General features: G+C 36.8%; 1 protein-coding gene across 1 annotated transcript; it reads left to right on the forward strand.

Annotated features, from left to right (window-relative positions):
* Nucleotides 1-2,432: 2,432 nt before the first annotated feature.
* On the forward strand, nucleotides 2,433-5,872 carry LOC113349669. Its single transcript, XM_026593682.1, has 2 exons — nucleotides 2,433-3,383; nucleotides 3,456-5,872. Exon 2 carries the CDS (start codon nucleotides 4,681-4,683, stop codon nucleotides 5,671-5,673), a length of 993 nt encoding a protein of 330 aa, XP_026449467.1. The 5' UTR covers nucleotides 2,433-3,383; nucleotides 3,456-4,680; the 3' UTR covers nucleotides 5,674-5,872.
* The last annotated feature ends 8,764 nt before the right edge of the window (nucleotides 5,873-14,636 follow it).

Below are 14,636 nucleotides of genomic sequence, written 5' to 3' on the forward strand. Positions count from 1 at the left end.
TGTTATGTTCAGATTCAAAAACAGTGATTGGGGACTTTTCTCAAGATAAGGTTCCTTGGTTTATTCACATGAGATGGAGGAAAGCAACAAGTAAAATAACATCTATCTTATACAGGCACAATTTCAGAGAAACAAATTTTTCTGCTGATTCTGCAGCTAAAAAATGTGTCAATTTAGCAGCTCGTGAAAGGCAGATCATCATGGGGAGACCTTCATTCCCGACAAGAATTGAACTTCCAGAAGTGGCATATTACAGATTCTGCTGAAGGGGATTTTCACTTTCAATAAGTTTCAAAATGTAATTGAATGTTTAATTTTTTTTCTCTTTTCTATTTTTGGGCCTGTAAAAATGGGTTGATTGTGTAATGGGCTATTGCAGCTTTTGTAACCTCATTTTTAAGTATTAATGAAATGTGATTCTTAAAAAAAAAAAAATCAACCAAGTCTTTTATATAAAATAGAAGTGGTTTTTACACGTTCTCCCACTTCCGTCAACTGTTGCCACTTACAGGAGATCGACGTGCTGCAATAAATAGGTTTTTTAACCAATGATTTGATAAGACTAATAAGATTCAACGTAAGAAAACCTACGATATACTCCCGTGCAGTATATTTGTTTAAAGGTTCAGACGGTTTGCTTCATTGTGCACTTGCCTGCTCCATCACTTTTTACCAAAAAACCAGCTAGTTTGTTTTTTCCCACAAACAAATTGGCGACCATAGTGGTAGATTAATCTCTCTGGCAAGTTCAATTTCTCTAAGATGGTTAGTCTCAGATCTGGTTCAACTACCAATCCCAATCCCGAGGATTCAACACCCAACCCCAACATTGCGAGCTCTAGTGGTACTCCAAATACCGCTCCTCCTATAAACAATGTCACTCCAAGCGTTACTACTACTCCCAGTTCTAGTGTTCCAGTTACCATTCATATCAACGTTATAGATAGCAATACTGACACTGTAAACAATTCTCTCTCCGGTCGAACCCCTGAGAAGTCAGGAAAAATCCGCCCACCATAGATGCTCTTATGCAAACACAAGAAACCCTTGCCAAGACTCGAGGATACATGGATGCAGCAAAGAAAGACCTTCTCGCAAAGAAACTAACTAATGATCAACATGCCATGAAAAAAGAAAAGCTAAGAAAACTCCCTTAGTCGTTGATCATGAGGTTACCCCAGTTTATGTCGTGGAATACGATGGAGTCTGGAATACTACAAATGATTCACAGACAAAAAATCAGTCAAACTTCATTACTCGTGAAGGTTTGGAATTCTCCTTGGAAAAACGTGGAAAAGACGGATCATCATCAGTTCACCGTCACCAGCCTCCGTATCCTCCTGATGTGCAGAAAAATCCTTTCCTTAAAGGATACATTTCTCCAATGTTTACGATGTATGATGAAATTGGAAATGTGAGAGAGCATGTTTCACGATTCTCTGAGTCGTTGGGAGAGCATGAACATAACCATGTCCTCCGTATGAATGAATTTTCAAAGTCTTTGACAGTTAGAGCCTATATATGGTACAACAACATCGCGCCAGGGAGCATAAATATTTGCTGCGAGATGGTCAATGTATTTTATAGAAAGTATGTCTTCGTCTCTCAACGGATCAGTCTTTCCGACCTTGGAAGAATTTTCCATAGGATCAGTGAATATCCAAATGATTATGTTAAGAGGTTCAGGGTCCAAAATTTGGATTGTCGTAATCCAAATGTCACTAAACGTCGTGAATTTATGCATCAATGGAATGATTCCCGTCTACAATCATTGTTGAAAAATCTACGTTTCCAAACTTTTTCAGAATTTCACAAATTATCCAAGCAACCAACTACTACATCACCTGCTTTACTGGAAAGATCTAAGCCTATCAAGACCGAGGAACCGCGTGAAGCTCCAAGAAATTGTCATGTCCCATGTATTTTTCATGTCCCTGTTGGTGGGCACCATCGTGTTAAGGGGTGCCTTTAGTATTAGTTAGTAGTTGTAATGCATGTGTGTCGCACATGCCTTCAGGTTGTGCCCTATTTAGTTGAGAGTCTGTAATTCCATTTCATCATCGAAATAGAAATTGTTGTTTGGTTTTGTTCTTCCGCCTCTCTGAGATTTTATCTTTCAATTTCTGTAGTGTAGATCCTACAGGATTGAGCCTGATTATTCATTTGTAGTGTAGATCACTACAAGTGGTATCAGAGACGGTCTTTCCTTGGATTGATCATGGATGATTTTAGTGCTGTAATGAGTGCAAATTGTGAACTAATTAATCTTTGATTGGATTACTGGATTGAATTTGGAAATAATTCGCCAAATCGGAACCAGAATCTCCTAAATTTGTTGGATCTCATCAATCATGCAGAGAGGAAGATAGAGCTTCACACTAGAAAATTAAACCAGGTACCAACATCGGAGGAAACTTCAATCGAAGTCGCTGAGGTTGCAAAAATAACGAAGATGGTGGATGTAATTGACAGCGAAGAAATTGTTGAAGACTCAATTAACACAGAGTTGGTCACTGATTTCAGCCGAAATTCCCCATTGGAAGATGAAGATGATGATTCTCATGAATTAGAGTTAATTCCTCAATTTTTCTTTGCTGAAGACGAAGCTGATAATGCTCTCAATTGCGAATTGCTCATTCCTTCGCTTTTCTTCCATGAAGAGGAAGATTTGTCTGGCAAGTTGAATTTTCAATCTAAAGGAGTTATCAGTTCTGAGGTTAATTGTGAGAAACTCGAATGCTCGGCAGAATTGGTCATTAGTCACAGTAAACTAGTTGGTAAGAATTGTTTTACTCTTCTCTTGGATCATTTTCGTAGCATATTTGATCCTGGTAAGTATGTAGTGGTACCACATAATTTTTTGGGAAAATTGATTCTTAGCCTTGGGTTTAAATCAGATATGGAGTTTACAGATATAATAAAATCCTTGTTTGTTAATTCTGCTGAAATTCATATTGATGGGAAGCTGTTTGTTAAAATGTCCGAGAGTATAGCTTGTAATTTAGGCAGTGACAGAGCTGATTTTTGGTTACAACTTGCACAAGTATTTGATCGTGGAAAATTCCTTGAAGCTATTGAAAGGTACCCTTATTGTGTTAGCAACAGTTTTAAGCTCAATTTAGATATGCTTACTTCTTGCTTGGTTAATTTTAATGGGTCAATCCTAACTCTACTAAATGATCATGATGGGAAATATGTTAATGAGCTTATTTGTGAACATGGATGCTGGTCAGAATTGAGGTTAAGTGAACCTGTTGCTTGTATACTAACCAAAGGTGGTGTTGCTGGTATTGCTTGGATACTGTTTGTTAAAATGCCTGAAAGCTGTGTAGCTTGGAGTTAAATCTGCGGCAGATATGAATTTTTCTGGCAACTTAAAAGGGGTAAGGCAAATTTGATGTTTCTGGATTACGAAGAAGGTAAACCCTTCACTGCTGGAGCTTATTTTTTGGCAGATTCTCAAAGTAAAGGAATGGTAGACACTGAGGTACAGGACTTCAACATACTGAATCATATTTCTGATGATGTACTTGGACAGTTTGTAAGGTGGAAGTTTAGTATGCATAATAACTTGCATCAAATATTATCCTACTCAATCAAGTTTATCATGGTATAATACTTCATACACTTAACTCTAATTACTTCTATTTGTGCTTTCTCACCTGGTACTTGTCATGCTCGACTGATATTTGATCGTGGTAAAGTAATTGAACTTGTTGGGGTGTGTTCTTCGTTTGTCAAATTCTTCTTTAATCCTTGTTTGATTTTTCATAACGGATTGAATTTCATGGATACTTACAATGCCAAAACCGTGTATGAGCTGAATTTGGAACTTGGGGTTTCATTTCGAAGTGGTAATTGAGTCTGCGATTGTGGTTCTGTGTGTTAAAACTGGTGTCATTCATGATAGTAGTAATCTGTTGGAGAGAACGCCATAAAAAGATGGTGTGCGGAGTTTGACTAATGGTGATACCTGTTATTATTTTCTTTGGGACCTTACTCGTTCCTTATTTGATCGTGGTAAATGTCAAGCTATATCCAATTCTTCTTATAAGGGAAAATTGTTTCTTCAAAGGAACTCTAGGCTTGGGTGCCAGTCACATTTTTCGTTTCTGATTTCATTTAAATTTGTGATGGCTAATGATCCTAACTACGAATTCAGTTTTGGTCTAACAAAATTTTACTCATTTGTACTTGTGTGTTCGATTTTGATGGTTTATGGCAATGAGATTTTGTTTCTGAACCTGTTTATCAATGAGATCTTTCAAGTGCAACTTCAAGCTTCTCCCTGTCATGTGTTGCTTCCCTTGGAGACTTCTGGGGTTTGTTTTATTCAACTGCTTAGGGAAGTTTCTTCTTCAGCACTGAGAGGTTATCTCAAGTCTGGTTCCTATGGACAATTACTGGAAATGGTTTCAGCTCAACTGTGTGGATTAGTATATCGAGCGCTAGAAGGTCATAGTCGGACCAGATTTTTTTCACAGGCAGTAGAAATTCATGTTTCAACTGCTGAAGAAACTCAGGTCTTACTCCCGGTGATTCAAATTCTATATGTATTAATGTTGGTGGAATTCTTGAGGTGGAAATTCAAATTGCTTTCAACCAGTTTAAGGAGTATGAGAAATTGTAGTGTGTGTTGATGCATATAGGTGTTGGTTAGATTGGTTGTTTAGTGATCTAATGGTGTGGATGCCGGCTAATGATGGTGCTGCTACTACTTTCTGTCGTGGATTCTCTGCGGAGCAACCTGGAAGTTCTTTGAATTATGTAATATTGATTAGAGCAACTTATATACCAGCTGGTGAACTATTCTCACACAAGTTGTTGGTCATGTTGAATGATGATTGGATTAGACTTCAGGCCTGTTCTCTTGTATTGATTCTCATTATTGTTAGAAGTTGTTTATGGTTTTCAAGGATGGGTTTCTTCGTATACAGTAAAATGCCTCTATCTTTGCTGTATGAGAGTCTAGATGTTCGAGAGGAAGTTGTGAAGTTGAAGTTCTATGAGAGAATAATGAGAATACAACTCATGCTCGCAATAATTCACATTCCAGTTGTGATGTTCCTGGTGGTCTGCTCGAAGTGGGAACTCAAGATGTTTCTGTGGGGCTTATGGGGTGCAGGAATTATTAGTGGGATCACTGTAACTAGTATGGGAATTCACTTCTGCATGGGAAAGGTTGACTGCGGACAAGTGACTTTAGCCAAGGACGACAAGGTAAGGGTGCTACATAGGAGAAAAGGAGAAGCTGAAGATGCTCAAATATTTCAAGCAGTTTGCCTTCTAATCAGGTATGATAATTGTATGAATGTTTGCACTAGTCGTGTAACATCACTATGCTCAGCTCCAAGTGCTTCTGGGTGTAATTACAAAGAAGAAGAAAAGGATATTTCCACTCATGCCTTGGCTGAAATGCGGAAACATGACAATCTGGGATCTATTGAGGTGTTGTTATCATTAGTTCACATACTTGCAACTATACCTGATGAGATTGTATCGCTCACCGGAAAACAGGCTACTCAGCTTGATGGTATACAACTACTTATTCATGGAACTCAACTAAAGGACACATGTTCTAGTTTTGATGATAAAAGTGGACAGACTTGTGGCAGTCAGCGAATCTCTATGTTTGAAAGAAAGTTAAGTTCACTGGTTAATAAGAGTAACTAACATCGTAGATTATCAACACAATCGCAGAGAAAACATAGGATAATTTAAAGGGGTGGGTATTTGTCATGTCCCATGTATTTGTCATGTCCCTGTTGGTGGGTACCATCGTGTTAAGGGGTGCCTTTGGTATTAGTTAGTAGTTGTAATGCATGTGTGTCGCACATGCCTTCAGGTTGTGCCCTATTTAGTTGAGTCTGTAATCCCATTTCATGATCGAAATAGAAATTGTTGTTTGGTTTTGTTCTTCCGCCTCTATGGGGTTTTATCTTTCAATTTCTGTAGTGTAGATGCTACATGATTGAGCCTGATTATTCATTTGTAGTGTAGATCACTACAGAAACAGGCGTCTTGTCAACAAACAATATAAACTTGGGCCTTCTATGAATGACGTCAATGAATGAGGAAAAAGAAAAGATACCACTCCAAATGTACAACAACCTAAGCGCAGGACACCACCGCCAGCTCCAAAGACATCTCAACCGGCGCGAATACCACGAAGAGCTAATTAAAGAAAGTGTTTGCTTGAATCTCAAGTTTTCTTAGCTTAAATTCGAAGAAACCCTCAGTTTTGAAAATCTATAAATATAGATACTCATACAACTAGGAAATTCAATCCCTGACACTTTGTGTCCTAGTTGATTGCTAGAGTCATCCTCTATTGACCTGGGTGTCCTCCGAGAAACGTAATCAGCTCCATAAATGAAAGACTTCACTTAGGGATTCGTGAAGCTAGGTATGACTATATTTACCTAATTTGTATATCCTTATCTTGAATTTTTTGTTATCGAGGTTTTTGTAATATCTTTCGGTAAAGAGATAAATACATATCACGAAGTTCTCTTCATTTCAGACTTTGTGATTTCTCAATTTAGATATTTGAACATTATTCTTAATTGATTAGTTCGTGATTGTTCTTGAGAGGTGGTTAAGAATCCAGGCTTCTTAGTTAACTGAGTGTAAGTGTTCAGGATTTGTGAGGTTTTCTAGCTTTGTCTATTGTAAACATGTTTCCAAGCCTTGATCTTTGATCTAAAGGGAAATCAAATAGGTTTGTCTGTTAGAGAAGGATTGGTATCGAAAGTCTCCACTTAGGTTGAAGCAACTCTTAGGCTGTAAAGAACATTATCTAAGGGAATCAATCTCATAGAGGCTTGTGAGGTTAAAGAGACATAAATCTCAGTTAAATTTCAGTTCGAAGTCTCATATCAGGCTAATGTTTATAGCGGCTTAATACAGTTTGATGTTCAAATCTGGAAGAGCTCTAAGGTCTTTTGTTTTTTTTGTATTTGCGGATTCCTCGTTAACAAAATTCTTGTGTATGTGTGATTTTTGCTTTTCCGCATCTTTTGATTGTTAAAAATACTACACAGATTCATACTCATATCAAAAACGAATAAGTTGATTGTGTACTTGAAAACGTCGGGGTACCAAAATACACCACCAATTTTTTCTTAGGTAATCTGTATGGACAAACTCAATACAACTCCGAGAGTAAAAACTCAATCAAGGAAACTGCCTAGAGTTATCTCTCTCTCTCTCTTATTATGAGAATGTTTACAGAATTGAATCCGTGAACCTAACCACAAAGAGAGTTCTTGGGTACCAAAGACCAATGTCCAAGGATCAATCAATCCTTTTCCAACTAACAAGGTTGGACCTAACTACTATGATTGATTAACGCACAACCTGTGATATTTCAATTATAAGATAAACAATATAATGCGGAAGAAGAAATAACACAAACACCAGAAGTTTCGTCAACAAGGAAACCACAAATGTAGAAAAACCCCGAGACCTAGTCCAGATTGAGCACCAAACTGTATTAAGACGCTACAGACACTAGCCTACTACCAATTAAATTCGGTCTGGAATGTAGTTGAGCCCGAACTCAGTCTCCTATTGATTCAGGTACAGTCGCGCTCCTTACGCCTCTTGAATCCCAGCAGGACTCTGCGCAATCGATTCTCTTAAACGTTCTCACACCAACTAAGAGTTGCTTCAACACAATTGAAGACTTTAAACCAAATCTGCCTCCCACAGATTAAGCCTATTTATTGATTTCCTGATTTTACGATGTAAATGGATGATCAGATCAAACGATAGATCTAGGTGATGGAAATCGAAAACAACTTAGAAGAAAGGATGGCTATCCTCAAAATCCAGACTTATGCAACCCGAAATGCAGCCTAAATTATTATTCACGTCACAAGTATAAAACTTGCAGAATCAACAAAGTATGAGACGAAAAGATTTTGTTGATTACTTTCGATCTTGATTGATAGAGCAAGGCTCTACAAGCAATCAAGATCAGGATACTCAAGTTATCAAGATAAAGATAACTGGACATGGCTTCACAAATCCCAATAAAGTCTTTGTAGTCGCTAAACCTAAAAGGGTTTCTGGAGAGGACGACTCTAGATACAACTAGGACACACCAAAAAGTAATGTCAGGATTCAAAGATCCCTGTTGCCAAGAGTTTCTCTTGTATGTACTTCAAAGCCTAGGTTTCTTTAGGTTTAAGCTAAGATAGCTTTGGAACCAAGCAATAAATATTCACCGTTAGATGAAAGATTTGAATCTTATTCGCTTATACAAGATATACATTATGGTTAGGTAAACCGTAACCGAACCGTGTATAAAGACTATGTTCAATATGGTTAGGATAAACTAGCCTATTTGAACTTAATATCTTTGTTAGAGCCCTGCTCGGTCGAACTCGCAAGGGTTGATATCTCAAGATTGTTGGTCAAGTTTAGTTGCCAAAACTATAAGTCTTGATTTCTAGTCTACTTATAGCTATGTCTCGGATTAGGATAGTAAGTGCAGTTGAGCTTTAGGCTCCACAGCGTTCGCCAAATGAAGACGAAGAACTAATCAAGGGAACCTGTGGAACTTCATCAACAAACGGTATGTGGAGACTTAAACTTATCTATCACTCAAAAGTCTATCTATTTTATCTCCTATTTGAGACAAAGGTCGTATTGCTATATAAACTTCAATTATATACGTTTGGTATTTCGAGCCGAGTTTATCTGGCTTATCTATTTCTCGAAATATGTGTTGGTAAGCTTTCGCTTTAACCAAGCTCATCTTTTATTCTTGAATAAAGTCAAAAGATGATCATGTGAAAATCTCCTTGTAACATCTTACATGATTTGTGTTACACAGTCATTTGATGTAGACTCAGAATGTTTTGTATTGATCATTCGATCACTTGAAAATTGCTTTGAAGCTAATAATTTGTGTGAGATAGCTGTTGTCGTCTTCCAAGAATGTTTCAATGATTGAAATGAGGGTTTAGAACATATAACCACGATTGGATATAAACATAGTGTGTATTCACATTTTTGTAAAGTACAAAACCGGGAACCATGGTATGCGTGCGTACCCATATGCGTACTGGTTGGTTGTTGGAAGTCCGGAAACTAAGTATGCGTACCCGTACGCGTACTGGCGGAAGTTCAAGTTCCGTGAATTTCTGTTGGAGTTTGGAAGAGTAAAATGGTATGTGTATCCGTACGCGTACTGTCGTAACCAAACTCAGTCTGGCTACTTAAGGTTTACATACCCGTTTGCATACTTAAGTAAGTTATGTTCTGAAATCGATTTGTTCATGAACTAATACATTTATATAATAAGGAATGCAATCTTTTGCAAACCGTGGATATAATGTTCATGAAATGATTCGAGTGAATCAAAATCGGTTTTGCTTCAATTGTGTCTTATATACTTCTATGAGAATATAAACAATTGGACAACTCTCCAACTATTTTCATTTGAGTCCTTTGAACTAGTTATGATAAAGATGAATGAAGTTGATATGAAAGTGCTCATATGGCTAACCATTGGTTAACTATTGTTGAACCAACTTTTAGGTACGGTTACCTTTATCTAAATGATGGTACATTTCATTTGTGTATAACAAGCTAAGTTCGATCTAACAGTTGAAAGATATTAGCTTGAATCTAATCAGGTTTTAATCTAACGGTGAATATTGAATGCTTTGTTACCAAAGTAACATTGATTGCAAACCCTGATTTGAAGATTATATAAAGGAGAACTTTAGCAACTGGGAATCCTAATCCCCACACCTCTTGTATGATACTAGTGGCGACTAGAGTCGATTCTCCTTTAACCTTAGGTTTTTCACGAAACCTTGTAGGTTAACGACTTGAAGACTTCATTGGGATTGTGAAGCCAGACCCAACTATTTTCTTTGTAGTTGCGTGTTCTGATCTTGCTGTTTTCTATCGTGTTGAGTACCATCTTCTTTAAGATTTGGTCGAGATTTATTCTCCGGTAGGTAAAGATTTAAAAGGAGTTACAAACATCTTCGTCCCGTCGTTTGTGATTCCACAATATCTTGTTTCGTTAATCGATTAAGATTATTATGAGGTGATTGATAATACTAGGTTGTTCTTCTGGAATATAAGTTCGGATTATCAATTGGTTGCTGTTCACCTTGATTTATCAAAAGACGGCACAAAACTCGTAGGTATTTCTGCGGGTACAAATTTATCTATTCAATAGACTTTTCTGTGTGAGACAAATTTGTTTATCAAGTCTTCGACTTTGGGTCGTAGCAACTCTTAGTTGTGGGTGAGATCAGCTAAGGGAATCATTCAAGAGGCATAAGAAACACAACTTTACCTTGATCAGTGTGAGATTGGTTAGGGATCAACTACATTCCATACTGAAGTTAGCTTGGTAGTAGGATAATGTCTGTAGCGGCTTAATACAGTGTGGTGTTCAAATCTGGACTAGGTCCAGGGGTTTTTCTGCATTTGCGGTTTCCTCGTTAACAAAATTTATGGTGTCTGTGTTATTTCTTTTCCGCGTTATATTTTGTTATATAATAGAAATATCGCAGGTTGCGCGTATTTCAATCAATTAGATAACCTTTCAGGTTGTTTTACATAATAATCAGACTCACAGATTTCTATTTGTTTGATTTTCTGATTACATTGTGAAACAGAGATACAACTCTTGGATATACTTTTCTTGATATTGAGTCTGACTGTCTAATTGATATGTGCTTCTCTTTTGGTCGTGAAGTGTCTCTATGTAAATTTCATTAGGATCCCACTAATTTTCGTACCTTTCCCGGTTTTTATTGACAAAAAGGGGGAGAATTAATGTGTAGTTCACACTACAAATACATATGGTTTACGGGTCATTATGTAAGGGGGAGTGGTTTTCATGTGAGATGAAGTATTAACTAAGAGCGAGTGATACATATCACCATAGTATTGTTGTCGAAGTTGTCATACAATTGAACTTTGATGTTGTGTAATAATACTATGACACTGTATAACAATGATTGAGAGCTATTGTTTTCTCATTATTATAGCTACGGATCTTCAACAATAATGATGCTGAGTTGAACACATTTTAAATCATTGGAGTACTTGGAAGTACGAAGATTTTTAGTAATGTTGAAGAACCAAGGAGATCAAACATTTGGATGAGAATCTATAAAGTTTATTTATTTTGTATTCCATATGTGTTGATAGTTTTGTCACTAAAATTGACAAAGGGGAGATTGTTAGAGCACTGCTCGGTCGAACTCGCAGGTGTTGCTATCTCAAGCTTGCTTGTCAAGTTTAGTTGCCAAAACTATAAGTCTTGATTTCTAGTCCACTTATAGCTATGTCTCGGATTAGGATAGTAAGTGTACTTGAGCTTTAGGCTCCACCGGCTTTCACCGAATGAAGACGAAGAACTACTCAAGGGAACTTGTAGAACTTCATCAACAAACGGTATGTGGAGACTTGAACTTATTTATCACTCAAAAGTCTATCTATTCTATCTCCTGTTTGAGACAAAAGTCATATTGCTATATAGACTTCAATTATACACATTTGTTATTTCGATATTGATTTCTCGAAATATGTGTCGGTAAGCTTTCGCTTTAACCAAGTTTATCTTTACTCTTGATGAAATTCACATTGATTATTTCAATAACTTGAAAATCGCTTTGATGGTAATAGTTTGTGAATAACAACTATTGTCAACCTCTGAGAAAGTTTCAATGATTGAAATGAGAGTTTAGAACAAGTAACCATGTTTGGATATAAACATACATAGTGTGTATTCACATTTATGTAAAATCCAAAACCGGGAACCTAAGTATGCGTACCCGTACGCGTACTGGTTGAATGTTGGTAGTCCGAAACTAAGGTATGCGTACCCGTACGCCTACTGGCGGAAGTTTGGGTTCCGTGAATTTCTGCTGGAGTTTGGAAGTGTGAATTGGTATGCGTACCCGTACACGTACTGGTGTAACCAAACTCGGTTCGGCTACTTAGATATGCGTACCCGTTTGCGTACTTAAGTAGGTTACTTTCTAAAATCGGTTTGTTCATAAACTAAAACATTTATATATTAAGGAATGCAATCTTTTACAAACCGTGGCTATGATGTTCATGAATTGATTTGAGTGAATCAAAATCGATTTTGCTTCAATTGTGTCTTGTATACTTCTATGAGATCTAAGTAATTGAACAACTCTCTAACTAGTTTCATTTGAACTAGTTATAGTAAAGATGAATAAGGTTGATATGAAAGTACTCATATGGATAACCATTGGTTAACTATTGTTGAACCGACTAAGCGTACACGTTTAGGTACGGTTCTCAAACCTAAATGAAGATACATTTCATTTGTGTATAACAATCCAAGTTCGATATAACGTTTGAAAGATATTAGGTTGAATCTAATCAGGTTTTCATCTAACGGTGAATATTGAATGCTTTGTTACCAAGGTAACTTAGATTGCAAACCCTGATTTGAATTCTATATAAAGGAGAACTCTAGCAACTGGGAAACCTAATCCCCACACCTCCTGTGTGATACTAGTTGTATAAGCTAGATTCGATTCTCCTTTAACCTTAGGTTTTTCACGAAACCATGTAGGTTAACGACTTAAAGACTTTATTGGGATTGTGAAGCCAGGCCCAACTATTTTCTCTGTAGTTGCGTGTTCCGATCTTGTTGTTTTCTATCGTGATTGAGTACTATCTTCTTTAAGATTTGCTTGAGATTTTATCTCGGATAGGCAAGATTGAAAAGTAGTCACAAACACCTTCGTCTCATCGTTTGTGATTCCACAATATCTTGTTTCGTCAATCGATTAAGATTATTGTGAGGTGATTGATAATACTAGGTTGTTCTTCGGGAATATAAGTCCGGATTATCAATCGGTTCCTGTTCACCTTGATTTATCAAAAGACGAAAAAAACTCGTAGGTGTTTCTGTTGGAGACGGATTTATCTATTCAATAGACTTTTCTGTGTGATACGGATTTGTTTATCAAGTCTTCGACTTTGGGTCGTCGCAACTCTTAGTTGTGGGTGAGATCAGCTAAGGGAATCAAGTGCGTAGAATCCTGCTGGGGTTCAGAGAAGTAAGGAGCGCAATCGTACCTTGATCAGTGTGAGATTTATTAGGGCTCAACTACATTCCAGTTCGAAGTTCATTGGTAGTAGGATAGTGTCTGTAGCGGCTTAATACAGTGTGGTGTTCAAATCTAGACTAGGTCCCGGGGTTTTTCTGCATTTGCGGTTTCCTCGTTAACAAAACTTCTGGTGTCTGTGTTATTTCTTTTCCGCATTATATTTTGTTATGTAATTGAAATATCAAAGGTTGTGCATTGAATCGATCAATTGGTAAATCCAAACTTTGGTTGTTGATTGAAATTGATTGATCCTTGAACATTGGTATTTGGTACCGTTTAAGTTATTTCTTTTATATTCAATCAGGCTCGGAAATTCCTATTTGTTTGATTGCGGATTGAATTGAGAAATTGAGATATAAATCTTTGATATACTTTTTCTTAAGATTGAGTCTGAGGGTCTAGTAGATTCTCTTGAAATTATATTGGAGTTAGTTTATATATATTACTAAGCGAAATATTGGGTGAGGTTGTTAGACCCCCGCTTTTTCAGAGTGGTTTTCATGTGAGATGAAGTATTGACTAAGGGGGAGTGATACATATCAACATAGTATTGTTGTCAAAGTTGTGATACAATTGAACTTTGATGTTGCGTAGTAATACTATGACACTATATAACAATGATTGGGAGCTATTGTTTTCTCATTGTTATAGCTACGGATCTTCAACAACTATATATGATGCTGAATTGAACACATTTAGAATCATTGAAGTACTTGGAAGTAACGAAGACTTCGAGTAATGTTGAATAACCAAGGAGATCAAGCATTTGGATGAGAAGCTACAAAGTTTATTTATTTTGGAATCCATATGTATTTAGTTTTGTCACTAAAATTGACAAAAAGGGAGACTGTTAGAGCACTGGTTGGTCGAACTTACAAGCGTTTCTATCTCAAGCTTGTTTGTCAAGTTTATTTGCCAAAACTATAAGTCTTGATTTCTAATCTACTTATAACTAAGTCTCGGTTTAGGATAGTAAGTGTAGTTGATCTTTAGACTTCACGGCGTTCATCGAATGAAGACGAAAAAATAGCCAAGGGAACTTGTGGAACTTCATCAACAAAAGGTATGTAGAGACTTGAACTCATCTATCACTCAAAAGTCTATCTACTCTATCTCCTATTTGAGACAAAAAGTCATATTGCTATATAGACTTCAACTATACAATTTGGTATTTCGATCCGAGTTTATCTCGCTTATCTATTTCTCGAAATATGTGTTGGTAAGCTCTCGTTTTAACCAAGTTCATCTTTTATTCTTGTCGAAAGTCAAAAGATGATCATGTGAAAATCGCCTTGTAACATCTTACATGATTTGTGTGAAACGGTCATTTGATGTAGACTCAGAATGTTTCATATTGATCATTCGATCACTTGAAAATTGCTTTGAAGCTAATAGTTTGTGTGAGACACCTATTGTCGTCTTCGAAGAATGTTTCAATGATTTAAATGAGGGTTTAGAACATATAACCATGATTGGATATAAACACAGTGTGCATTCACATTTGTG

This window comes from Papaver somniferum, chromosome 2, assembly GCF_003573695.1.
Source record: "Papaver somniferum cultivar HN1 chromosome 2, ASM357369v1, whole genome shotgun sequence".
In the NCBI taxonomy this organism is placed as follows: Eukaryota; Viridiplantae; Streptophyta; class Magnoliopsida; order Ranunculales; family Papaveraceae; genus Papaver; species Papaver somniferum.